Source organism: Adiantum capillus-veneris, chromosome 17 (genome assembly GCF_014529385.1).
Source record: "Adiantum capillus-veneris isolate H3 chromosome 17, ASM1452938v2, whole genome shotgun sequence".
Taxonomy (NCBI): domain Eukaryota; kingdom Viridiplantae; phylum Streptophyta; class Polypodiopsida; order Polypodiales; family Pteridaceae; genus Adiantum; species Adiantum capillus-veneris.
In genome coordinates this window covers 25,639,398-25,664,128 of record NC_140947.1, presented here as the reverse complement: position 1 = coordinate 25,664,128, position 24,731 = coordinate 25,639,398, and the positions used below count along the sequence as shown (strand labels likewise).

At 45.0% G+C, this 24,731-nt stretch overlaps 1 protein-coding gene across 2 annotated transcripts in view; it reads left to right on the top strand.

The window, feature by feature from the left end:
• Positions 1–1,977: 1,977 nt before the first annotated feature.
• Positions 1,978–24,731, top strand: part of LOC147436943 (AUGMIN subunit 6-like) — a 44,120-nt gene continuing 21,366 nt past the window's right edge. For both annotated transcript variants that reach the window (XM_086486341.1, XM_086486340.1), the window contains exons 1-3: positions 1,978–2,833; positions 2,969–3,025; positions 3,127–3,221. In XM_086486341.1, the coding sequence (XP_086342467.1) occupies positions 2,567–2,833; positions 2,969–3,025; positions 3,127–3,221 (419 nt within the window). In that variant the 5' untranslated portion in view covers positions 1,978–2,566. The remainder of the gene's footprint in view (positions 2,834–2,968; positions 3,026–3,126; positions 3,222–24,731) is intronic.

The following is a 24,731-nucleotide window of genomic DNA, read 5'->3' as shown; positions in this document are numbered from 1 at the left end:
TGTTATATAGATTTCTTGAATGGTCAAATTGGTTACAAACTAGCCGGTCGGACATAATTGGCCAAAGCTCATAAAGAGCACTTGAATAATCAAATATACATAAAATGTAACATCCTTCTGCATAATCCATTATCTGGTGATGCTTTTGCCACCTGTCAGCTGCAATAGATAATAAAATATCAATTCTATAACATATAGTTGGAAGATGAAGGTCATGGTGTTTCTAATGGAAAACACCCTTTGGGACTAGCTAGACAAAATCCATGCCACTTGCACTATGATGTTAGCATCCAAAGCATCTTCTACTCTTGCTTCCTCGTGGACTACTTTAGGATCGGTGGCTCTTAGCTCTTCCATTGTTCGGACTACCTACCCTTTAGCTTCTTCATTTTCCCTTTACCCCTCCTTTGCTAGGTCCTTTGAATGTCGGTTTCTTCTTAACATCAGCTGCATTTCTCCTTTGGTCAAAGTCTTCTGCTTCAAGGGGATACCACTTCTCCACCTCTCTATACGTGCTTCACCCTAGGGCGGCTATGATGCACTCATCTTTGGCACTTCCATTTCATCCTCTTGCACAAGTTGTTCTTATTTTGGGCCATGTTTTTAGCTTCCATGTGCGACTTTGATCAGTGCATCCTCCACTTGGGTCATCATCACTTGGTGGTCGATGGTTTGTCCTTTTTTGGCTTTGCGCTCATTTTGGTTCTCCATATTTTCCAAGACTTCGACATCTTCCTCAATGGCTTCTCAACATTGGGGGGGTGGTGTTAGAGCTTTATGTTCACCTTTGAGATGCTTTCACTCTTGCTTCTCGGTTTTCATCCATGCACCCAATCCCCCCTTAGTTGTGGTTTGGCCACACTTTCACTCTCGTGGTAGGAATTCTAGACACATATAGGGTTTGCACTAGGCATTTTGCCATTTTATATCTTTTCCCCAATTTTTGGATTTTGTGTTGGTATTTTTAGACGATTTGCACGAGCCAACACTTGCATACTTTATATGTGTGGCCTTTGGAGAGCTATTGAGTTTTTGGCTTCACCATCTCTCTCTCTCTCTCTCTCTCTCTCTCTCTCTCTCGTGCCATTGTCTTCTTCTCATTTGATTCATACTTTGAAACTCAAGGTGTGAGTCAATTTATTGAGCCTTCACCTAATGAGAATGCATTTAAGATTACTGAAAACAACATCTACGACCTCATTTTAGATGGCAAGTACTAGCCAAGTGGGCGGACATAGAACAACTTGAGAAGTGCTAGTTTCCTACTTCTGTTTTTCAAGACAGAAACTCTTCTACAAGGAGAAAAATACTATCATCATGAGGGATCTCTTATTTTGTGTTCGAGTCTTGAGGGTTAAGAGCTTGAACATGAATGCGTCTGCTTTCCCTCGCCCTCCTAGGATGCGGGTGTTGGGGTTTAGTTTTTGTTTTAGCTTGACAACATATCATACAAGTGAGGGGGCTTTTGGAGTTACACTATATAGTTAGTTACTTACACCACAAGAGAGAGTCTCGGTTCAAATAGAGCGATTGAAGGAAAAAGAAATTTTGCTTTTGCCACATGCTGAAACACCATTGGATGAGTAGTCTTCCACCCACCTACCTCTATTCTCTTCTCGAGCCCCTGTCCCTTGTGAGAAATATTTGCATTCCACCCCAAAAGCTGCAAAATGCAAGCCACATAGAATCTAAGCTTTACCGCATTGAGTGAGAGTTCTACATGCAAGCTATAACCACATGCACCAACTCAAATCACCCACGCTGCCTTCGCTTGTTGTAAACATAATCATAGACGATAGCCGGTCCTTGGCCCCGTTTCAAACACAAGGAGAGAATGGAAGTAATGAGCTGAGAGTGCAACCAACACGAGTTGTTAGTTGAATATGGAAGTGAGGACTTGACATGCTTGTAGTGCAACTGGCACGAGTTGTTAGTTGTGGTGTATGCTTGAAGGAAATTTTTAGAAGCCAACGGTACCATTGTTTGAGGCACTTGTTCGAAAAGTTGAGGTTATACTGACCCAAAAAAAAGACAGCAGGCCTACTCTCCGTTCATTTGCCTCGTTGCGCCATAGCCGGCTTCGCATTTGCATTGCGGCTGCCTCTCTATCTCCGCCTTGCTGTCCTTTTTCATTGGCTTCGATCTGGCATTTCCAGCTTCCTGTACGTCTGATCTCTGAACTCGTCATCGATCAATTTGGACGCACAAAGTGCTGAATGCGCTTCTTCAGTGATTGCAGCTCATCTTACGAACATTTCATAATCTGCAGTGAGTAGCATTTTAGCTAGGGCTTGCAGGATTGGTAAGTGCCTCGTCCCTCATGGGATGAAAAAGATTTGTAGAAGTTTCCTACTAGTGGATACAAATGTCTCTTTTCAAGTTCGAAGATAGCAGGTCCAGGTTTCCATGGATTGATTGCGGAATGGTAGGGTCTTGCAAACAGAAAAGCTTCGAGACACAAGTTTTTGATGGCAGGGATTTTTGGCAGAAGCTTGAAGGCGCTGTTGGACCTTTTGCTCAGCGCAATTTGATTTGACTGAAAGCCCTATATTTATGTGTTTCTACCATGGATTCTGTCTATGCAGCCTCCAAGGAGAAAGACAGGGAGAGGGAAAAGGAGAAGGAGAAAGAGAAGGACAAGGAAAGAGAAAGGGAGGTGGAGATGGAGGCTGCATTGTACACCAATTGCCTTCTTCTGGGACTGGATGCTTCTGTGCTAGGACAGGGAGGCATGCCCAGATCAGGTCTTTTCCGCCATTCAAACCCACGCATGGGTGAAAACCTTCTTCACTTTCTTCTCAGCGCTCTACGGGGTCCCGCCCAATCAGCAAAAGTAAGCTGTGCCAATAGTCAAGGCAACCTTTTAGTTTCTAAAGTGGTTTCTGACATGCAACATCATCAACGGCAGAGGGAAGTTTGAATTGGTTCTTCTAGGTGCAGGCCTGATAAATTGATGGATATGTTGCAGGATTTTGCTGGGGTTTGGCCAATTTTTGATGCTGGGCAGTCGAGAGATTTTCGGAAGGTGCGAGGCATGGAGGAATGGTCTTCCTTTGCACACTTGTATATTACATGTGATTTTTATTGCTTGGAGCTTACCATCTTTCCCATCGTTAAATTAAATAGATTGTTCAAAATCTCATTAATGAGTTAGAAGCACAAGGAGCCTTACCCCGAAGCAACTCCCGTGTATCATCCCTTGCCACTTGTTGTGGACAGAGGTATTTCTAATTACTCTCTTGTATCAGTTTCTATCTGTTTTACGTTCTGTCTGTTCTGGCGCGTTTGTTTTGTGGGAGAGGCTTTTGTTGCATTCTTCATCGCTGCACTCTGGGAATGTGTCTGAATCACACACAACAATAACTTTTGCAAACCAGCTTGTGGCTGTTAAAGCCCACTGCACATAATTGTGTCATGCCCATTTGAGCACTAGCTGATCTTATGTCTAAAGGATTTTTATGGGTCAAGCACATTGTTACAATTTGAGTTTGTGAAGACCTTTGATTTAAACTCCCTTGGAAGTTGTGTACAACTATTTTTTAGAGATCTCTTTGTGAGCAAAGTCTTCACATAAGATTTTCTGACTTTAGTCCTATGACATGGCCCTCTTGCATGAAAGAGTGGTCAGTCAGAATGTCCTCTTGCTAGAGGTACACAAAGAGTGCTGTGAGATTGTCTCTGTAGAGGGTGCTAGGAAATAGCATGGGGTGCTTGAATAGCCACAAATATATCAAAATAGGCAATGGAAGATATGATGCCACTGCTAGGCTACTAGCTGGCATCCTCGAGTGGCTCCCTTGAGGCCTCGTCTCTAAAGCCACAGGGTAGAGCTTGGTGAATCACCACCCAATCTGTATATTTATAGGTCCAGGCCTACAAATATCCCCTGAACTATCAGCTCCCTTTCGGATAGAATGCTTCTCTTGAAATCCCATCCCCATCCCCCCCCCCGAAAGATGAGTTTCACGTGGAGAACACTAGTGTTTCCACCCTTTTTCAAGTTTTGGATCCATTGAAAACGATTCTTTGATGGCAACTTTTATTTGCAGGCAACATTCGTACAGTGAATCCAAGTTTCATGTTGCGAAGGCTGTTGAATCATTTTGTGCAGAGATATTGAGAAATGGGTCATATTTCACTAACCTTGTAGACTTTCCAAACATGTAAATAGTTTAAACAAAGATAGACTAAAGTATAAATAGCCCAATAGAGAAATAGACTCTGTATACTTAAATTTGTACTCCCTTGAGTGTAACATCACATCGGTTGAGTGCAGTAATCCAATAAAGCCAAGCTCATGAAGACATAATGATTGCCTTAGAATCGCGATCAGAACTAAGCAATCATATTCATCTTAACCGCCTCGTGAGGGTTAAAGAACTAAGTGTGCAGAGTGTTACCATGTGCACGACTAGCATATAGTAAAGTCCATAGTAAATGTTTCTCTCAAGGTCTGTGTAAGGTGTAGCGGAAGTGAATGTTGAACTTTGCTCAAGATGAGTGCTCCGAACTGTGCTCAAGGGTTCCTTTTACTTACGGAAGGGAGAGCCTTCCGCTCCTTTAGTGAGAGAGTGCAAATGATCACAAACAAAGTGAATGACACTGTGAATGAAGGTACTGAGACTGAAAGATAGAGAGAGAAGAGAATAGGACACCAGAACGGTGTCAAACCCTCCTCCAAGGGCCCCACTCTCTATGGCGAGAGAGGTCTATGCTATTGATTGCACAAATCTTGTACAATGGTCTAAATGCAATGGACTTGCCGACGATGTCGACGACGATGCCGACGACGACGAGACAATTGAAATCTGAAAATGCTAGGGCTGAAATCTGCAAATCTTCTATCTGCTGAATTTTGACTCTGTTGGCGATGTCGACAACGCGACGACGATGCGCTGAAAACGCAGATGCTGAAATCTGCGAATAGTGGGCTGAATCTGCAAACGTTGGTTGATCTGACCCTGCTGCGAGGTTCTGCTGCGGGAAGGTGAGATCTGTGAGGTTTGGGGGCTGCTGTGCGGAGTCTAACTGCTGAAAACCGAAAACGCTGATGCAATGGAGGTACTTGTTGCCGGGAATCTGCAAACGCCAGAGATATCTGCAACTTGCAAAAAGTGTTGGGCTGATCTGCTGGAAACTGCTAACGCCAGGCTGATCTGCAATTTGCAAAACACTGGGGCTGATCTACAATTGCTGAAAACGCCAGGCTTGACTTGATGGCTGAAAACACTAGTGTTAGGTGCAGCGGAATGAATGTTGAACTTTGCTCAAGATGAGTGCTCCGAACTGTGCTCAAGGGTTCCTTTTACTTACGAAAGGGAGAGCCTTCCGTTCCTTTAATGAGAGAGTGCAATGGACACAAACAAAGTGAATGGACACTCTGAATGGAAGTGCATGAGACTGAGAGATAGAGAAGAAAATACGACACCAGAGACGACGTAACCCTCCTCCGAAGGCCCCACTCTCTATGGCGAGAGTGGTCTACTTATGATTGCACAAATCTCTACAATGCTTGGACTTGCCGACGATGTCGATGATGATGAGGACGACGACGAGACAGGCTGAAATCTGAAAACGCTAAGGGCTGAAATCTGCAAACCTTGTATCTGCTAAATTCTGACTCTATGTCGATGACGGTGTCGATGGCGACGATGCGACGACGACACATTGAAAACGCAGATGCTGAAATGTGCATTTTCCGGGCTGAATGTGCAAACTTCACGAGATGTGACCGTGCGGCGAGGATCTGTTGCGGGAAGGTGAGATCTGTGAGGTTCAGGACTTCTTCTGCGATGTCTGACTGCTGAAAATTGAAAATGTTGGTTCTAGGGCTGAATCTGTCGCAAAGATGTGCAAAAACGCTGAGGTTGATCTGCAAACCAAAAACGCTAGGGATGATCTGTCTTCTGCTGTCGCAAGGCTCTTGCAGATGCAAAAACGCTGGCTGATCTGGGTGCAAAACACTAGACCTTGCAGATGCAAAAACGCTAGGCTTGTTGGGGTCTTACTGAGAAGGTGCCTGTTGAACTGAGTTCCTGTTGCCTCTTTTGCCAGAAAGTGCTAGCTCTGGTTTGCTTATAATAGAAACTTAGCAAAATTGCTCTACCTACTTTCCAACAAAAGTCACTTAAAAATAATAAGTGAAAAATGTCAAAAATATAGGGAAAATAGGCCTATGCACTGTAAAAATGCTACTGACGGGATCTGATGGAATCTGATGGTCATGCTGTGTGCAACTAGAGGATATGCATCTAGTGTAAGTGTCTGGACATGCATGGTCTATGAACAGACTCATAAAAGTGCCAGATTACTTCCTATTCTAGACTGACTTGACTGAATCTGAACCGTGGTCATGTTGTAGCTTGTCCACGGACACAGGGTTAGATGTGTCACGTGACATCGCCTCCTTTTCAAAGTGAGGTACTGGTATCAAACTGTATGGCGTCGAGGGAGATCGCCAATAGCATCCGGAATCCTGGAAGGGACTCTTCGCCGGCCCACTCTGAGGTGTGGGTTGTGCGATACTTGAACTTCATAAAGGTCTGCAACGCTTGCTTCTTTGGGCCGTGCCAAAAGCGACAAAGTCTTCTGTGGCTCCTTCAATGCTTCAACTTCGTTGAGAGTCATGCTTCTTTCTTCTTCAAGAATCTCCATGGCTGAAAATTCCTGAAACCATTTCCAACAGAAAACCATGAACATACCTATTCCATGTAAAGTGACTGGAAAAGTCTTGTCTTCCTCAAAGATTGTGCATGCAATGTAGATGAACAAAGAGACGGAGTGCCAAACCGTTCACCACACACACGCAAACAATGAGATCGGATCTTTCTCTTTTGATCTAAAGCAATCAATTGTGGCAATTCACAATGGAAATGCCCATGCTTGGTGCTCATACTTTCATGTGCTCTTTCTACAACTGTGTCGTGCCAAGGAAGAGACATGGAATGTGACTTCCGTGAATGCATACTTTTCAGCTTTTCATGAAAAATCCGCATACATCCGTGCTCATTCATGAGTGAAACGTGCTCAACATACAATATGTCGTGCCTAGGAAAAGGGATCACATAAAGACGCTGACTAAAATACAGGAACCGATCACGAATGAGACACTCGATCAATGCATGTTGACTAATCATACGAACACATAGTACTTCCTGTGAGGGTTCTTTGGACCTAAGCTCGAGAGCCAAGATCGGTTCTTCCTATTTGATCGAATCTTCTTGTGGGGGTTCTCTAGACCTCGACTCGAGAACCAAGATCGGTTCTTCGTGATTGATCGAATCTGCAATGAGGTTAGCTTCACTAGAGAAAGTATCAACTAAACCATCATCCTTGTGAGTAATCACATCATCTTCATGCAAATCATCATGCTTGTGAGAAATCACATCTGGATCATGCAAATCATCATACTTGTCATTGTCATGCAATTCTTCATGCTTGTCATTATCATTCAAATCATCATGCCTATCATTGTCATTCAAATCATCCTGCGTATCATAATCATGCAAATCCTGTGTGTCATGCTTTGGAGAAGAAAAAACTGAAAGAGTCTCCTTCTCCTGATCCTCTTCAATCTTCGCCTGCACATTAGAAATGAGAGAGGAAGAATGAACAACGTTCTTGCGATCCAATTCTATTTTTCTTTCTGCATACTTGCGATCAATTTCTTTGGCCTCCAAGCATAACTGCTCGCGCTCACGCTCCATGGCTGCCATTCTTGCTTTGTGCCACGTTGTCATCATGTCCATCATCGTCTTGCACCAAGCCTCCATAGGATCTGGTGCAATCCTTGGCGTAGATGGGGAAGGGGGAGGGTCAGAAAAACCTCCTCGTGGGGACAATTCTTCTTCGCTACTCCCATGCTCATCACCTCCATGCGAAGTATCCATTCCGCTTCGGATGATGACCATCCACTGAAGTCTTGGGTTCTTAAGTTCACGAGGAACTCGGGTTCTTGTGGGTCTCGGGTTCTTGAGGGTCTTGAGGTTCCTGGGTTCTTGAGGTTCTTCTTTAGTTGCAATCTGTGTTAGAGAAGGATCTTCTCTTCACCCGAGTTCTGCTCTTTTCCGCGGGCGCACCCCTTGGCGGCCTTGCGCTCACACCAAGGTTGCTTTTTCCTACTTCACTTCGATTGGCCGGCCGCTAAGTGCACGGTACACTCTCAATGAGTGAAAAGAGGCACAAGGGGAGGCTGGACAAGCCCTTCTTTCCTGGGATTCCTGTCACTCTTCAAAAATACGATTAGGAATTGACACGCTCGAGCGAACTTGGGTTCGTGCGACCGCAACAAGCAAAAAAAACTGTGGTTCTTGTGGTTCTTTCCTTGAGTGATACAGAACACTGCCAAAGCTCTGATACCAATGTTAGGTGCAGCGGAATGAATGTTGAACTTTGCTCAAGATGAGTGCTCCGAACTATGCTCAAGGGTTCCTTTTACTTACGGAAGGGAGAGCCTTCCGTTCCTTTAATGAGAGAGTGCAATGGACACAAACAAAGTGAATGGACACTCTGAATGGAAGTGCATGAGACTGAGAGAGAGAGAAGAAAATACGACACTAGAGACGTTGTAACACCCTCCTCTGAAGGCCCCACTCTCTATGGCGAGAGCGGTCTACTTATGATTGCACAAATCTCTACAATGCTTGGACTTGCCGACGATGTTGATGATGATGAGGAGGACGACGAGACGGGCTGAAATCTGAAAACGCTAAGGGTTGAAATCTGCAAACCTTGTATCTGCTAAATTCTGACTCTATGTCGATGACGGTGTCGATGGCGACGATGCGACGGCGACACGCTGAAAACGCAGATGCTGAGGCTGAATGTGCAAACTTCACGAGATCTGACCGTGCGGCGAGGATCTGCTGTGGGAAGGTGAGATCTGCGAGGTTCGGGACTTCTTCTGCGATGTCTGACTTCTGAAAATTGAAAACGTTGGCTCTAGGGCTGAATCTGTCGCGAAGATGTGCAAAAACACTGAGGTTGATCTGCAAACCAAAAACGCTAGGGATGATCTGTCTTCTGCTGTCGCCAGGCTCTTGCAGATGCAAAGACGCTGGCTGATGTGGGTGCAAAGCGCTAGACCTTCTTGCAGATGCAAAAACGCTAGGCTTGCTGGGGTCTTGCTGAGAAGGTGCCCGTTGAACTGAGTTCTTGTTGCCTCTTCTGCCAGAAAGTGCTAGCTCTAGTTTGCTTATATAGAAACTTAGCAAAATTGCCCTACCTACTTTCCAACAAAAGTCACTTAAAAATAATAAGTAAAAAAAGTCAAAAATAGGGAAAATAGGCCTATGCATTGTAAAAATGCTACCGATGGGATCGGATGGAATTTGATGGTCATGTTGTGTGCAACCAGAGGATATGCATTTAATCTAAGTGTCTGGACATGCACGGTCTGCGAACAGACTCACAAAGTGCCATATCACTTTCTATTCTAGACTGACTTGACTGAACTGAACCCTGGTCATGTTGTGGCTTGTCCACGGACACATAGGGTTAGATGTGTCACGTGATAGCTAGGGATTCTGCTAGTCTTGCTGAGAAGGTGCCTGTGAGCTGGACTCCTGTTGCCTCTTTTGCCAGATAATGCTAGCGCTAGCTTTTCTTATTTATTGACTTAGCTAGTTTGCCCTACCCAGTTTCCCAACAAAGTCACTTATCAATAATAAGTGAAAAATGGCTAAAATAGGAAAAATGGGTTTTGTGCATTGTAAAATGCTCATGATGGCTATTGACTGTAATGCTGATGATCATCTGTCTTTTGCTGTCGCCAGGCTGTTGCAGATGCAAAAACGTTGGCTGATCTGGGTGCAAAGCGCTAGACCTTCTTGTAGATGCAAAAACGCTAGGCTTGCTGGGGTCTTGCTGAGAAGGTGCCTGTTGAACTGAGTTACTCCTGCCTCTTTTGCCAGAAAGTGCTAGCTCTGGTTTGCTTATATAGAAACTTAGCAAAATTGCCCTACCTACTTTCCAACAAAAGTCACTTAAAAATAATAAGTGAAAAATGTCAAAAATAGGGAAAATAGGCCTATGCACTGTAAAAATGCTACTGATGGGATCGGATGGAATCTGATGGTCATGCTGTGTGCAACCAGAGGATATGCATTTAATCTAAGTGTCTGGACATGCTCACAAAGTGCTAGATCACTTCCTATTCTAGACTGACTTGACTGAACTGAACCTTGGTCATGTTGTAGCTTGTCCACGGACACATAGGGTTAGATGTGTCACGTGACAGCTAGGGATTCTGCTGGTCTTGCTGAGAAGGTGCCTGTGAGTTGGACTCCTGCTGCCTCTTTTGCCAGATAATGCTAGCGCTAGCTTTTCTTATATATTGACTTAGCTAGTTTGCCCTATCCAGTTTCCCAACAAAGTCACTTATCAATAATAAGTGAAAAATGGCTAAAATAGGAAAAATGGGTTCTGTGCACTGTAAAATGCTCCTGATGGCTACTGAATGTAATGCTGATGATCATGGTGTGTGCAACCAAAGGATATGCAACTACTCTAAGTGTATGGACATGCACGGCCTGCGAACAAACTCACAAAGGTGCCATAACACTTCCTAAGCTGACTTGAACCCTGGACATGAAGTAGCTTGTCCACGTACACATCGGGTTAGATGTGGCACGTGACATCCCCTCCTTTTCAAAGTGAGATACTGGTACCGAACTGTATGGCGTCGAGGAAGATGGCCAACAACTTCTAGAATCTTGGGAAGGACTCTTCGCCGGCCCACTCTGATGCGTGGGTCGTGCAATACTTGAACTTCATAATGGCCTGCAATGCTTGCTTCTTTGGGCCGCGCCGAAAGCGACACAAAGTTATCTGTGGCTGCTTCAACGGTCCAACTGCGTCTATGGACGTAGGTCCACCTTCATCAAGAATCTCCGAGGAGGAAAATTCCTGAAACCACTTCCAACACAAAATCATGAACATACCCATTCCATGTAGAGTGACTGGAAAAATACTATGCTTTCTAAAGGACTGTGCATGCGAGTGAGATGAACAAAGTGACGGAGTGCCAAACCGTTCATCAAACACACACGAAAAGTGAGATCAAATCTTGTCTTTTTGATCTAAATCTATCAACCGTGGCAAATCACAATGGAAATGCCAATGCTGGATGGAAAAATTTTCTTGTGCTCTTTCTGAGACCGTGTCATGCAAACTCTTGTTCTTTTCAATAGAAATCTGCATACATCCGTGCTCATCCATGAGTGAATCATGTGCATCGTACAATATGGCATACCTGTGGAAAGGGAACACATAAAGACGGTGACGAAAATACAGGAAACTGTCACGAATGAAATACTCGAACAATGCATGCTGACTAATCATGCGAACACATAATACTTCCTGAGAGGGTTCTTTGGACCTTGACTCGAGAGCCAAGATTGGTTCTGCGTGAGAAGCATCAGCGTTTTCAGTTTTCAGTCCTTAGACACAGCAGAACAACCCCCGAACCTCGCAGATCTCACCTTCCCGCAGCAGATCCACGCCGCACGGTCAAATCCCGCAAGGTTTACAGTTTAAACCCGGAAAAGCAGATTTAAGCACTGCGTTTTCAGCACGTCGGCATCACATCGTCGTCATCGAAATCGTCACCGACATAGAGTCAGAATTCAGCAGATACCAGTTTTGCAGATTTCAGCCCTTAGCGTTTTCAGATTTCAGCCCGTCTCGTCGACGACATCGTCGGCAAGTCCAAGCATTGTAGAGATTTGTGCAATCATAAGTAGACCGCTCTCGCCATAGAGTGGGGCCTTCGAAGGACGGTTTTACGTCTCGGGTGTCGTATTCTCTGCTCTATCTCTCAGTCTCATGCACTTTCATTCATAGTGTTCACCACTTTGTTTGTGTCCTGCACTCTCTCACTAAAGGAACGGAAGGCTCTCCCTTCCGTAAGTAAAAGGAACCCTTGAGCACAGTTCAGAGCACTCATCTTGAGCAAAGTTCAACATTCATTCCGCTGCACCTTACATTGGGACAAACTAGTATGCTCATTTATGGCATTGACAGAGGATGTGGGTTCTCTGGGTTCTTTAGATTCGTTAGATTCAATCTTAGGACATGTTTTCTTTATATGACCCTTGATGTGACAATGATAAGATCGACCTTCCTTAGAATAAATGACTTGTTCTTCTGACGTGCTGTATCCTCTTATGATTCCTTGTGCTGCTTTTTCATATGGAGTGAGCTTAGGTTTAGCAGTTGTGTTAGCTTTACCCCTAGATTCATTGTGAGTGTTCTTTTCTGAGAGACTAGAGGAAGATTGGTTAGAAGAGTTACCAGTCTTACCGTTCTTACCCTTCTGAGGGTTCTGAGAAGTCTGAGAGGTACTTTGAGAAGTCTTGTTCTCCTTAGGTTTTCCCTTATTGTGCTTCATCTCCTGCGCGAGAGTAATCGTTACCGCCTTGTTGAGATCTAGGGGGTCGAGGACTCGACATCAAACCTGATATAGTCGTCCAACCCGAAAATAAAAGCCTCTTTGCGCTTTGCATCCAATTTGCGTAATTGGGTGCCAAGCTGCAAAACACGGATAGAAAAAGACACGAGTGGGGTACCATTTTGCTTAAGATTGCTCCAATCTTCCTTTAATTGCGCTAGGTACTGAGGTGCAAGAACCGCGCCTTGAGCTTGTCTTGGAAGTCAGCCCAACTGAAGGAAAGGGGCACGTCTTCCTCGGCTTCCTCGAGGTGTGGGCGGCCAATTGCTCCTCTTGCCACGCTTGATACCCATTAATGGCATCATCGGCAAGATACATGGCTGCCGTCAAAACTTTGCTATTTCCAGTCTTCTTAGTTGTCGTAAAATAAGCATTAAATTGATACAACCAAGAATGAATAACATTAGCATCCATCTTATCGTCATACTTACTAAATGTCAACTTTTCCGTGATGGGGTTGTTGGAGTCCGATTCTTTGCTACTTGATGAACTACCAACATCTTTGACCGGCTCGGGTTTCGAGGTAAGTACCTGTAGGACCAACTCTTGCATACGTTGGTCTCTCTGCGCCTCACGCTCTAACTTCAAGGCCGCTCGTCTTTCTTTGCTCACGATCCAATTCTGCCTTTCTTTCTTCGGCCGCCAAGCGCGCTTGCTCGCGCTTACGCTCTAAGGCTAACTGTCTTTCTTCGGCCACTAAGCGTGCTTGCTCGCGCTCGCGATCAAAGGTGGCGTGTTGCACCTCTTGTTGTAGCATCATATCCATCATCGACTTGACCAAAGCCTCCTTAGGATTTGGTGCAAACCGTGGCATAGATGGGGAAGGGGGAGGGTCGGAAAAACCTCCTGGTGGGGAAAATTCTTCTTCGCCACCTCCATGCTCATCACCTTCATGCAAAGTATCCATTTCGCTTCGGGTGATGACCATACACTGAGTTCTTGGTACTTAAGTTCACGAGGAACTTGGGTTCTTGTGGTTCTTGGGTTCTTGAGGTTCTTGAGTCCTTGAAGGTCTTGAGTTCTTGAGGTTCTTCTTTAGCTTGCAATCTGTGTTAGAGAAGGATCTTCTCTTACCTCTACTCTTCCTTGCGGGCACACCCCTTGGCGGCCTTGCGCTCACACCAAGGTTGCTTTTTCCCACCTCACGTCGATTGGCCGGCCGCTAAGTGCATGGTCCGCTCTCAATGAGTGAAAAGAGGAACAAGGGGAGGCCGGACAAGCCCTTCTTTTTTGGGTTTCCTGTCACTCTTCAAAAACACGATTAGGAATCGACACGCTCGATCGTAACAAGCAAAATACGACACTAGTACATTGTCAAACCCTCCTCAAGGGCCCCACTCTCTATGGCGAGAGAGGTCTATGCTATTGATTGCACAAATCTCATATAATGGTCTAAATGCAATGGACTTGCTGACGATGTAGATGACGATGATGACGACGACGAGACGGCTGAAATCTGAAAACGCTAGGGCTGAAATCTGCAAATCTTCTATCTGCTGAATTCTGACTCTATGTCGGCGATGACGGCGATGATGACAATGCGACAACGATGCGCTGAAAAGGCAGATGCCAAAATCTGCGAATAGCGGGCTGAATCTGCAAAGGCTAGCTGATCTGATCGTGCGACGAGGATCTGCTGTGGGAAGGTGGATCTGCGAGGTTTGGGGGCTGCTGTGCGGAGTCTAACTGCTGAAAACTGAAAACGCTGATGCAATGGAAGTACTTGTCGCCGGGAATCTGCAAACGCTAGAGATATCTGCAACTTGCAAAAAGCGCTGGGCTGATCTGCTGGAACCTGCTAACGCCAGGCTGATCTGCAATCTGCAAAACGTTGGGGCTGATCTGCAATTGCTGAAAACTCTAGGCTTGACTTGATGGCTGAAAACGCAAGGGATTTTGTTGGTCTTGCTGAGAAGGTGCATGTGAGTTGGACTCCTGCTACCTCTTCTGCAAGATAATGCTAGCGCTAGCCTTTCTTATATATTGACTTAGCCAGTTTGCCCTACCCAGTTTCCCAACAAAGTCACTTATTAATAATAAGTGAAAAATGTCTAAAATAGGGAAAATGGGTTTTGTGCATTGTAAAATTCGTGATGGCTACTGACTGTAATGCTGATGATCATGGTGTGTGTAACCAGAGGATATGCAACGACTCTAAGTGTCTGGACATGCACGACCTGCGAACACGCACAAAGGTGCCAGAACACTTCCTAAGCTGACTTGAACCCTGGACATGAAGTAGCTTGTCCACATTCACATAGGGTTAGATGTGCACGTGACACTCTGATCCGTACGTACGTATGGATCTGTACCATATGGGACATCTACAATGTATGGAGATCCATACATCAACTTTTTTTTTTTGCTGGTCGTTTTGGCTAGGCGAAGGTTTTTTTGGGGCCGGGCTTTTAAAACAGGCACAAAGGGTAGTGTTGTACTCTCTGGTTATTTGCGAAGAGCGTTCAAAAAGCTGAAGGTGCAGGTTCTCAGAGGCAGTGCAGTGTGTGCAACTCACGGTTCGTCCTGTTGCGTGTGGTACTTGCACTTTCTCACGCGTAATCAACTCTCTTGCGATTCTCTCTTTGAGTACTCTTTTCCTCTCTTATTTGACCATCAGTTTTGTGGCGTTTCTTGCTTCTTAAAGTAGGTGTCATCATGCCTTGCAAGTGGAGGTGCCACCGGTGGCACCTGTACGATAGTCTCGCAAAATGGGAAAGTGTTGATGTGGCATCAATTGTACGGAAAGGTAGTTTGCGCAAGCTTTTGGGGGCAAGAGCTTTTGTATCTGTTGCTTTTGGGGCTTTGCTTTTAGGCATCCTTTGTATTGTTTATAAGGATCCCTGGGGCCATTCTTTGGCTGAGCATCTTGACACAGAGTCACGGAGTGTCACGTGCACATCTAACCCTATGTGCATGTGGACAAGCTACTCCTATTTCTAGGGTTTAGGATAGCCTAAAAAGTGTTTTGGCACCCTTGTAAACCTGTACGCAAGACTTGCATGTCCAGGCACTTTAGATTAGTCGTATACCCTCTGATTGCACTTGAGCATAGCCAGTGTCTGCTATGTGTAGGTTTGGGGAGTGTTCCCATATAGTTGCATTAGTACCTAGCCTAGGTATTTACCTGCATGTGAAGCACCTCTTATAAGTGAGTTCATCAACTCATTAATAATTGACATCTATAAATCGTTGGATTTTTATTGGCGTTGCCCGACCCAGCTTTAATCCCCTATATAAGTGACCCTAGGGGTCACTTCTCAAGCATAAGTCAGTACCCTCAGTATCAGCACCAAGTAACCGCAGTACCATTGTAACAAACTTGGACACTCCAAGTCAAGAATCTGTTGCGATAGCACCAAATAACCACTTCAAAACAGTTCACAGTTCACACTTGATTCAACACTGGCCCGTCGGAGTTCCGTGCCTAGAGATATTGGCCCCAAAGATTGGCGCCCCTTTCGATATTTCTTTTTGTATTAATTTGAGTTCAAAGTACAAGAGTGCGGGCAAGGGCTCACACTCAGACTCTGCGTCGAGATGCTCTGAGTTGTGAGAGGCCTGCTAACGTATTTAAAGGTACAAGGGTTGCTAAAAGCAGAGCCCCAAAAGCTGAAATCAAAAGCTTCAAGTAAAAGCTTTGAAAATAAAGCAAAAGTTCTTCTTCTCTCTTTTTTTAAAGAAATAAAGCAGAGAGGCTTTCTCTCAAGGAGGGTTCTCTCTCTCTTTCTCAGCAATTTGCGTAGAAAAAGCAATGCCAAAAAGCTGCCCACAGAAAAAGATGCCGTTGGTTTTGGCTGTTGGAAATCACGCCGTAAATTACAGAGATGCCGTACTGTTGGCCTGCCACGTCAGCACTGCCACGTCAGCATTTTCTGCAGCCATTTTAGGGTTAGGGTTTACAATAGAATTAGGGTTTTTGATTTTAGGGTTAGGTTTCAGCAAAATTAGGGTTTTTGATTTTAGGGTTACAGTTTCAATAGAATTAGGATTTTTGGCAGTCACGTCATCACTTTGTGACATACCCTCCTCTTGAAAGCATTGTAATCGCCCTCGATTACCCCTGCAAAACAGACAGAGGCCATAAACTGTCTTAGCAAACACTGACTGTTAGTACCTACGTACTAGGAACACACATCTAGCACATGTACCAATCGACAGTCACACGACATCACAGGACATCACATGACATTCAACATTCGTTCGGATCTGAGACCATGATTTATCGGTAATGTAGCTAGCAATTGCATCTAGATCCAGTTGGGACCTCATCGATGCCCGATTGACTAACCCCTATGAGATCAAGTAGACCAAAATGTTGCAGTCATTTCGTCTATCAGTTCCTGCACTTAAAAACAAGTCAGAACAAATCAGTTTCATATTGAGGAATTCCATTTCATAAAGTCATATAGCAGAATACTGTCAGCTCTCAGTATCCCTGAAGCTCAAAGAGACATCAGTGACTCTAGTATACAAAAATTAAGGCATCTGTTGACAAAGGAGTGGAGTAACTCCCCTCTTGTGCATCCCACTGCACCAGATCTACGGCCAAGCTGAATTCTGGGTTCCATTTGGAATAGACTATGCTAAACCAAAAGCTTCGAGGTAAAGTTTCACAGCCTGAGGAGTATCTACTAGGTCCTCCTCCTCCATCCACTTCGCATCCAATGCAGGATAGTTCTTGAATTTAACCAAGAACCGCCTTCTTACTTTACCCTTATTCTTTGTGTCCTTATGTGCCAAAATTTGTTCAGGAACAAGGATCTCCTCGTTTTCCTCCACTTCGGGTTGCTCATCGGGCTCCCCATCGTCAGGCACATCACCTTTAAAAGGTTTCAAGAGACTCACATGAAATGCATTGTGAATCCTCCAAGTGTCAGGTAGTTTCAGTCGGAAGGAGACATCATTGATCTTTTCAGAGATCTGGAAAGGTGTGTGGTATTGTATACTAAGCTTTGGAAAAAGCCTCTCCTTTCCCTTTTTTTTTCTCAGGCGTGCCTTCTCAAAACGTAAGAGCACCCAGTCATTCTCCTTCAATTTCAAATCGCGACGATGGCGATCCGTTGCCTTCTTCTGTCGTTCTTAAGATTTCTGCAAAGCCTCGCGGACTTTGGCAAAAGCCATGTCTAAGTCGCGCGTGTACTCATTCGCTTCAAAAATCTTATCTTTCGTGCTTAGGAGGGTGGAACCTTCGCAGCACCTTCAACAATCTCAAATGGCGCCTTCCTTGTCGAAGAATGTATCGTGTTATTGTAGGCAAATTCCACCAAAGGTAGAAACTTTTCCTATTCAGTTTTCTAATCCGAGATATAAGACTTAAATAAATCTAAAACCAATGAATTGGCAATCTCAGATTGCCCGTTAGTCTGCGAGTGGAACGATGACGAGAACTGCAACCGTGTGCCAATGTTCTCTCAAATTGCCTTCCAAAACAAACTCGTAAATCTGGGGTCCCTGTCGGAGACAATCGTCTCAGGCATGCCATGTAATCTAAAAATCTGGGCCACAAACAATCTCACTAAGTGATCTGGCTTGACTGTTTTCTTTACTGGAATGAAATAAGCCTGCTTGCTAAATGTGTCAATAACAGTCTAGATACCATCGTGACCACTCTGTGTTCTCGGGAGATGAAAAATGAAATTCATCGAAATACTTTCCCAGGGGCGGGTGGGTATGGGCAAAGGCTTTAACAATCCCTGTGCTTTATGCTTGTCAAACTTTACCTTCTAGCATACCAAGCAACTGCGCACAAACTCTTCCACATCCTTCTTGAGTCTCGGCCAAAAAAAGTATCTCTCTACCCCTTTCATGGTGGTAGCAATGCCGCGGTGACTCGTAAAAGGTGGACAATGGCATTCAGTCATAACCTTTTCCCTCAACGGCTGTGTAACGCACAACATGGTTTTCCTCATCAAGTAGCCATCCCGAATGGAATATCCCGCTAGTGTCTCCCCATCCTGTATCCGTGAGAAAACGTCTACAAAATCTGGATTTGTGGTATACTGGTCGACCATATCCTCGAAGCTCCTATGATGTATCGTGGAAATAGCCAGAACCAACGGTTTCCGAGACAAAGCATCTGCCACCACATTCTTCTACCTGAACATGGACAATCTGGAAGTGAAACTGTGACAAGATGTTTGCCCACCGCATCTGCTTTTCCGATAGCTGCTTCTGTGACAAGAAGTAGCGTAAACTCTGATGGTCTGTAAAGATAGTCAAATGCGCTCCGAGTAGGTAATGCCGCCACTGAGTAAGAGCATGGATAACCGCCAAAAGCTCTTTCTCATAAATCTGTGGTGTCATTTCCGGCCTTGAGAACAATCGGTTCTCATAAGCAATGACATGGCCTTCTTGCATTAAGACCGCACCCAGACTACGACCACAAGCATCACAATATACTTCAAATGACTTCTGCAAATCCGGCAAAGTCAAAATTGGTCCCGTAGTCAATTTCTTTTTTAAAGCCTGAAAGGCAGTCACCTTTGTGGGTCCCCACGAGAAAGGGGCTCCTTTCTGTGTCAAGATATGCAAAGGGGAAGCAACCTCTGGAAACTTTCGGATGAACCGCCTGTAGTGCGAACACAGTCCCAAGAAGCTTCTAACTTCATGGACATTCTTCAAATCGGGCCAAGCACGGATAGTCTCTATCTTGGCCGGATCCATCTGTACTCCTGCTGTTGAGACAATGTGTCCCAAAAAGTGTATCTCTGGTAGAAAAATTCACTTTTCTTCGCATTAATCACTAACTTGTGATTTTGTAATGCTTGAAAGACCTGAAGCAGATGATCTCTATGATCTACCTCATTCTTGGAGAAAACAATGACATCGTCAAAGAAAGTGTCAACAAATAGCATGTACTCTCGAAAAATCCTGTCCATTATCTGGTTAAATGTCGTAGGAGCATTGGTTAAGCCAAAAGGCATCACCAAAAACTCAAATAATCCAAAAGTTGTCCGAAAGGCCGTCTTGTAGATGTCTCACGGCGTGATTCGGATTTGATGATATCCACTCTTCAAATCAATCCTGCTAAAGCACGAGGATCACTGTAATCTATCGATTATATCATCGATCCTAGGAATCGGAAATCTGTTCTTGATGGTGATTTTATTGAGAGCTCTATAATCGATGCACATTCTCCAAGATTCGTCTTTCTTTAAAACCAACAACACTGGAGAGCAATACGGTGAAGTACTAGGCTGGAAAAGACCCTTTTCCAAGAGGTCTTTCACTTGGTTCATAATCTCTTCGTTCTGTGCTCTGCTCACATGGTAAGGTGGCTAGTTTGGTTGTGTGCTTCAGTCCGCATGAGAGTGGAGAAAATCTTGGCGTTCTTTATCAATTTTAGACATATTTGTCCTATCCTCATCACTCAACTCTTTCATAAAGATTGAGTAAACAAACAGACTGGATTTCATTAATTTAGAAATGGCCGAAGCCGATACAATAGGGATAGACTCGCCCTTCAGTTTAATGTCAAGTACAATGGTTCTGCCCTTCTCTGTAGTCAATGTCGCTTTCCTCGCCTGATAGTCGACCACGGTGTTGTTCTTGTGGTACCAGGGAATTCCCAAGAGAACATCACAACCTTCCAAAGGCATTATGTAAAAGTCCTCATGCCCCAAATACCCCTGACAATGCAACGAAAGTTTCCCAATGACAGGTGTAATGGCTACGTCCCTCCTGGGTGCCGCTAGAACTGCCTTTGCAAGTGGTCTCATCCGATCGAGAGTGATCTCGAGCCGCGCCGCCAATTCTGGTGAAATGAAGTTGGCCTTGGCTCCTCCATCAAAGAAGATTAGGGCCTCTTGGTCTTTCACTTTGCCCCAAGCTCGGCAAAGTTCTGTACTCTCGTCCAACGTGCTGGGATCGGTACCCACGCAATCTGGGACCAGTCCTGTTATCATCTTGCCTTTTCTTCCACGTTCCTTAGCTGCTCTCGAACTCTCAAGCCTTTCATCGTCCTTGTCGTTCTGTTCTTTCTGTGCCTTTTAAGGGCACTTCGCGGAGATATGTCCAGGTTCCCCGCATCCAAAGCACTTCCTCTCCCTGATGAAGCGAGCTCTCTCCTGAGGAGTAAGCTTGGGTCGTGCATCTTTCTTTTCTGAGTTGCTCTTTCTCTTTCTACTTTCATTTGTCGAAGTCTGTTCAGCTCTTTGTATCATGATCTCATCGGTGGGGTAAGTCAGACTGCCAAAGTGGATGGCAAAACCCTGTTTCGCATGACTCATCAACTCCTGAATAGAAGCTGACTTCTGTTCCACGCAGTGATCTCGGATCTCTGTAGGTAGACCCAAGGTAAACCGCTCAATTTGTTCCTTGAACGAGATCTTCTTAAATGAAGAGGCGGGTAGAAAAGAGCTCCAGAATCTCTCGCAATGTAAGGTGCAGCGGAATGAATGTTGAACTTTGCTCAAGATGAGTGCTCTGAACTGTGCTCAAGGTTCCTTTTACTTAGGGAAGATAGAGCCTTCCATTCTTTAATGAGAGAGTGCAATGGACACAAACAAAGTGAATGGACACTGTGAGTGAAGGTGCATGAGACTGAGAGAGAGAGAGAGAGAGAGAGAGAGAGAGAGAGAGAGAGAAGAGAATACGACACCGGGAAGTTGTCAAACCCTCCTCCAAGGGCCCCACTCTCGATGGCGAGAGTGGTCTACTATTGATTGCACAAATCTCTACAATGCTTGGACTTGCTGACGATGTCGACAACGACAAGACGGGCTGTAAGCTGAAAATGCTAAGGGCTGAAATCTGCAAATCTTTATCTGCTGAATTCTGACTCTATGTCGGTGACGATGTCGATGTCGACGATGCAACGACGACGCGCTAAAACGCAGGTGCTGAAATCTGCGTTTTCTTGGCTGAAACTGCAAACTTTGCGGGATTTGACGTGCGGCGAGGATTTGCTGTGGGAAGGTGAGATCTGCGAGGTTCAGGGACTCTATTGCGGTATCTGACTGCTGAAAACTGAAAACGCTGGTGTTCCTTGATGTTTTGTCGCGGTGAATCTGCAAAACGCTGAAGTGTCTTGCAGATGCAAAAACGCTAGGGCTGAAAATCTGCTGCTGGAGGAAATCCACTAACGCTAGGGCTGATCTGCTGTCGTCAAGTGGATCTGCCGTGTCTGTTAATGCCGAAGCTGCTCTGCAATGCAAAAATGCCAAGGCTGATATGTCTTGCAAAAAACGCTAGCTTGATGCTGTTGCAAAAACGCTAGGCCATGCTGTTCTGGTCCTTCTGAGAAGTTGCCTGTTGAGCAAGGTGCTCCTGCTGCCTCTTCTGCTTGAAAGTTCTAACTTTGGTTTGCTTATATATTATCTTAGCAAAATTGCCCTACCCAGTTTCCAACAAAAGTCACTTAAAAATAATAAGTGAAAAATGTCAAAAATAGGGAAAATAGGTCTATGCACTGTAAAAATGCTACTGAGGGGATCTGACTGGAAATTGATGGTCATGCTGTGTGCAACCAGAGGATATGCATCTAATCTAAGTGTCTGGACATGCACGGTCTGCGAATAGACTCACAAAAGTGCCAGATTACTTCCTATCCTAGACTGACTTGATTGAACTGAACCCTGGTCATGCTGTAGCTTGTCCACGGACACAGGGTTGGATGTGTCACGTGACACGCAATAAGCGTCCACTGTATCCTTCTTGGTCATCCAAAGATGATTCCAAGCAGTTCGTATGTCACGTTCATACTCTCGAGTCAGCCAAGAAGAAATAAAAAGCCTCTTGAATTTCAACCATTAATGTCACCAGCGTGTGACTACTATCTATCCTTTTTGTTGATTTCTTTCTTATTATCTATTTACTTTCACTTTTTGGAAACACCCCTCGGGAAATCTAACTGCCCTGCATTGCATAGCTAGTGTGGAACTGTCCAGAGGGAGTCCAGGCCTGAGGGCAAGAGAGCACTAAGGTTGGACAAGGACTATGGTTAGCCAAGTGGGGTCATTGACTAGCCAAAGTGGAATCCTTTGCTACATAGGCTACATTTCAGTTCTGGATGTGGCCGCAGTGTACAAAGAGGGTCGGATGACCTAGAAAGATACAATGGCAGCATCTCCTAAAATTTAGGGAACTGCTATTTTGGGACCTGAAAATTTCTTCGCGTCTCTACGTGCAGTTTGACATGGGGATCATTTTGTTACTCTCTGGCCAAGTCAACAGAGGCTGCATGTGAGATATTTTTAGACCGGAGGGTCTAAAGCGGGAAAATGCACAAATGAGTGGCACTTGGCACTCTGAGGCCAGTTTACTACTTATAGAGAAGGCAAAAACGTGATTTATAGCTGGGAGGCTCATTCTGCAAGTTCCTGTCACAGGTTAAGAGCTATGGAGTGCTTGCTTTCCCTCCTATGTACAGTGCGGTGCCAGGAGTGATGCCCTGCACGCTACGCACTGCCCTCTCTCTCCCCTTTGGCAGTATGTTATGCCCCACTAGTGGGCTTTTCATTTGACCAATGTACAGTTGTGTGGGTTCATGCACGATTGCCGAGGCAAGAGCCTCTTGCACAGGTATTGGATTAGCTAGCGGCTAATCCCCCCGCAGGTACAGGTGAATTCGGAGAGGTTTCACGCCAGAAATCTCGTCCGATTCAAAGGGCAAGTAGCCCTACAGGTGCGGGAGCTCGAGGGCTTGCTACGGCACGCGAAATGGAGCCCGAAACAGTGAATTACAGCCTACTGTGTATTTTTGCAGGTTTAGGGTTTTGGCCCTAAACGGACCCTAATACCCCCAGGAGGTTCGGGGACGCAAGGGGACCGCTGTACAGGTGATCTGGCGCATTTTCAGGGCTGAAAACAGAGAATTCAGCGTGCTGCAGATTCTCGCCAGGTTTTGCAAAGTGCCCGTATGTGTCGGGAAAGTCAGTCAATGCGTGGGAATACTGACTGTGAGGGGTCCTAGTACAGTTATGCTGCCGAAATCGGGCCGAAACAGTTGAAATTCAGCCGAGTTTGTGTGGGGCAGCTTGTAGGGATCCACAACGTTTATTCCCTCTTTTGAACAATAAAGAAAGTTAGGGGCCAATCTGGTGTCGGTCTTCTCATACAGGTGCATTCTAGCATCTGTATCCCATTCCCCTCTCTTGTGTCACTATAGCGCAGGTATAATAGACGACTAATAATGGGTGAAAGCTAAATCAAGGTTTGAAGTAAAGTCTACCGCCCTTTTTGGATTGAACAGGCCGGTTTCAATTAAACTGATGCAGTCTTGCTTAATAAAAGCGTGGACCACCAAGTTCGAGCATTCCCCTTAAAGTAAGTAAGAGGCAGCTCTCCGAATCTTAGAGTGCTTTGAATAACGTCCTCCCACGAAAGCGATGTCAAACTGTTGTACAAAAGACAAAGCCTTCGAAGCATCTCTATATCCCGAAAACGTGTCAAATTTAATTGATTGTCAACCTTTCTTAAACTCTCGAACTTTCTTGCTTTTGTCTTCGAGAAAGTCATACTGGTTGGCTTTGTAAAAATTCTTCTTCTTTGCATAAAAGTTGCTCTCATCAGAGTCTGAACTGTCTGTAGACGAGTCCTCTGTAGAATTGTCACTCACCGGGCGAGATTTAGACTTCTTTGCCTTTTTCTTGCCCTTTCCGAAGCGTTGTTTCTTGCTTCGCTTTTTGCCTTTTCGGTCTTCTTCGCTCGAGTCAGATGAGCTAGAAGAATTGTCAGAAGAAGAAGAAGAAGAGGAAGAACTGGGTACTCCTTCAAATCGAACACGCTTCTTCTGTTTCTTTGCCTTTTGAAATGTCGATTGAGGACCCAAATAACCCAAGAAGTCAGTGCCTTTCTGCTTTTTGCCGTGCTTTTTAGCTTTGTTCTGCGCGTCAAAAAGCTGTGCAATTCGTGCATCAACCACCTCTTCTAATTCCTTCTCCGAGTACTTCTTGTGAGCAAAAGGTTTCTTGAGAGCGGGTTTTGGGGGTGGTGTTGTGGTTTTCTGCCACTGCGCGTGCACTTCCTGGAAAGAAGTCTCGCTCATGTATTTTGCAAATTTTGGGTCCTTCGCAAAATTGAGCATCATCTTTGTTGCATCGCCGATCAATTGACGATGCTCCATCTCTCAACGCTCCGCCTGAGTAGGCCGAGGCGGGCCATACTTTGTGCCGGAATCTTCGTTGTGATCCCTTCCCGCATCTCCAAATGCAGAGGGAGTCGACTGGTCTTTGCCTGAAGCCATAGGTGCCGCGGAAAAAAAATTTGGGGTTGGATTTCCCGTAGAAGAGAAATCGGCCGTGCTTTGATACCACTGTAACAGACTTGGACACTCCAAGTCAAG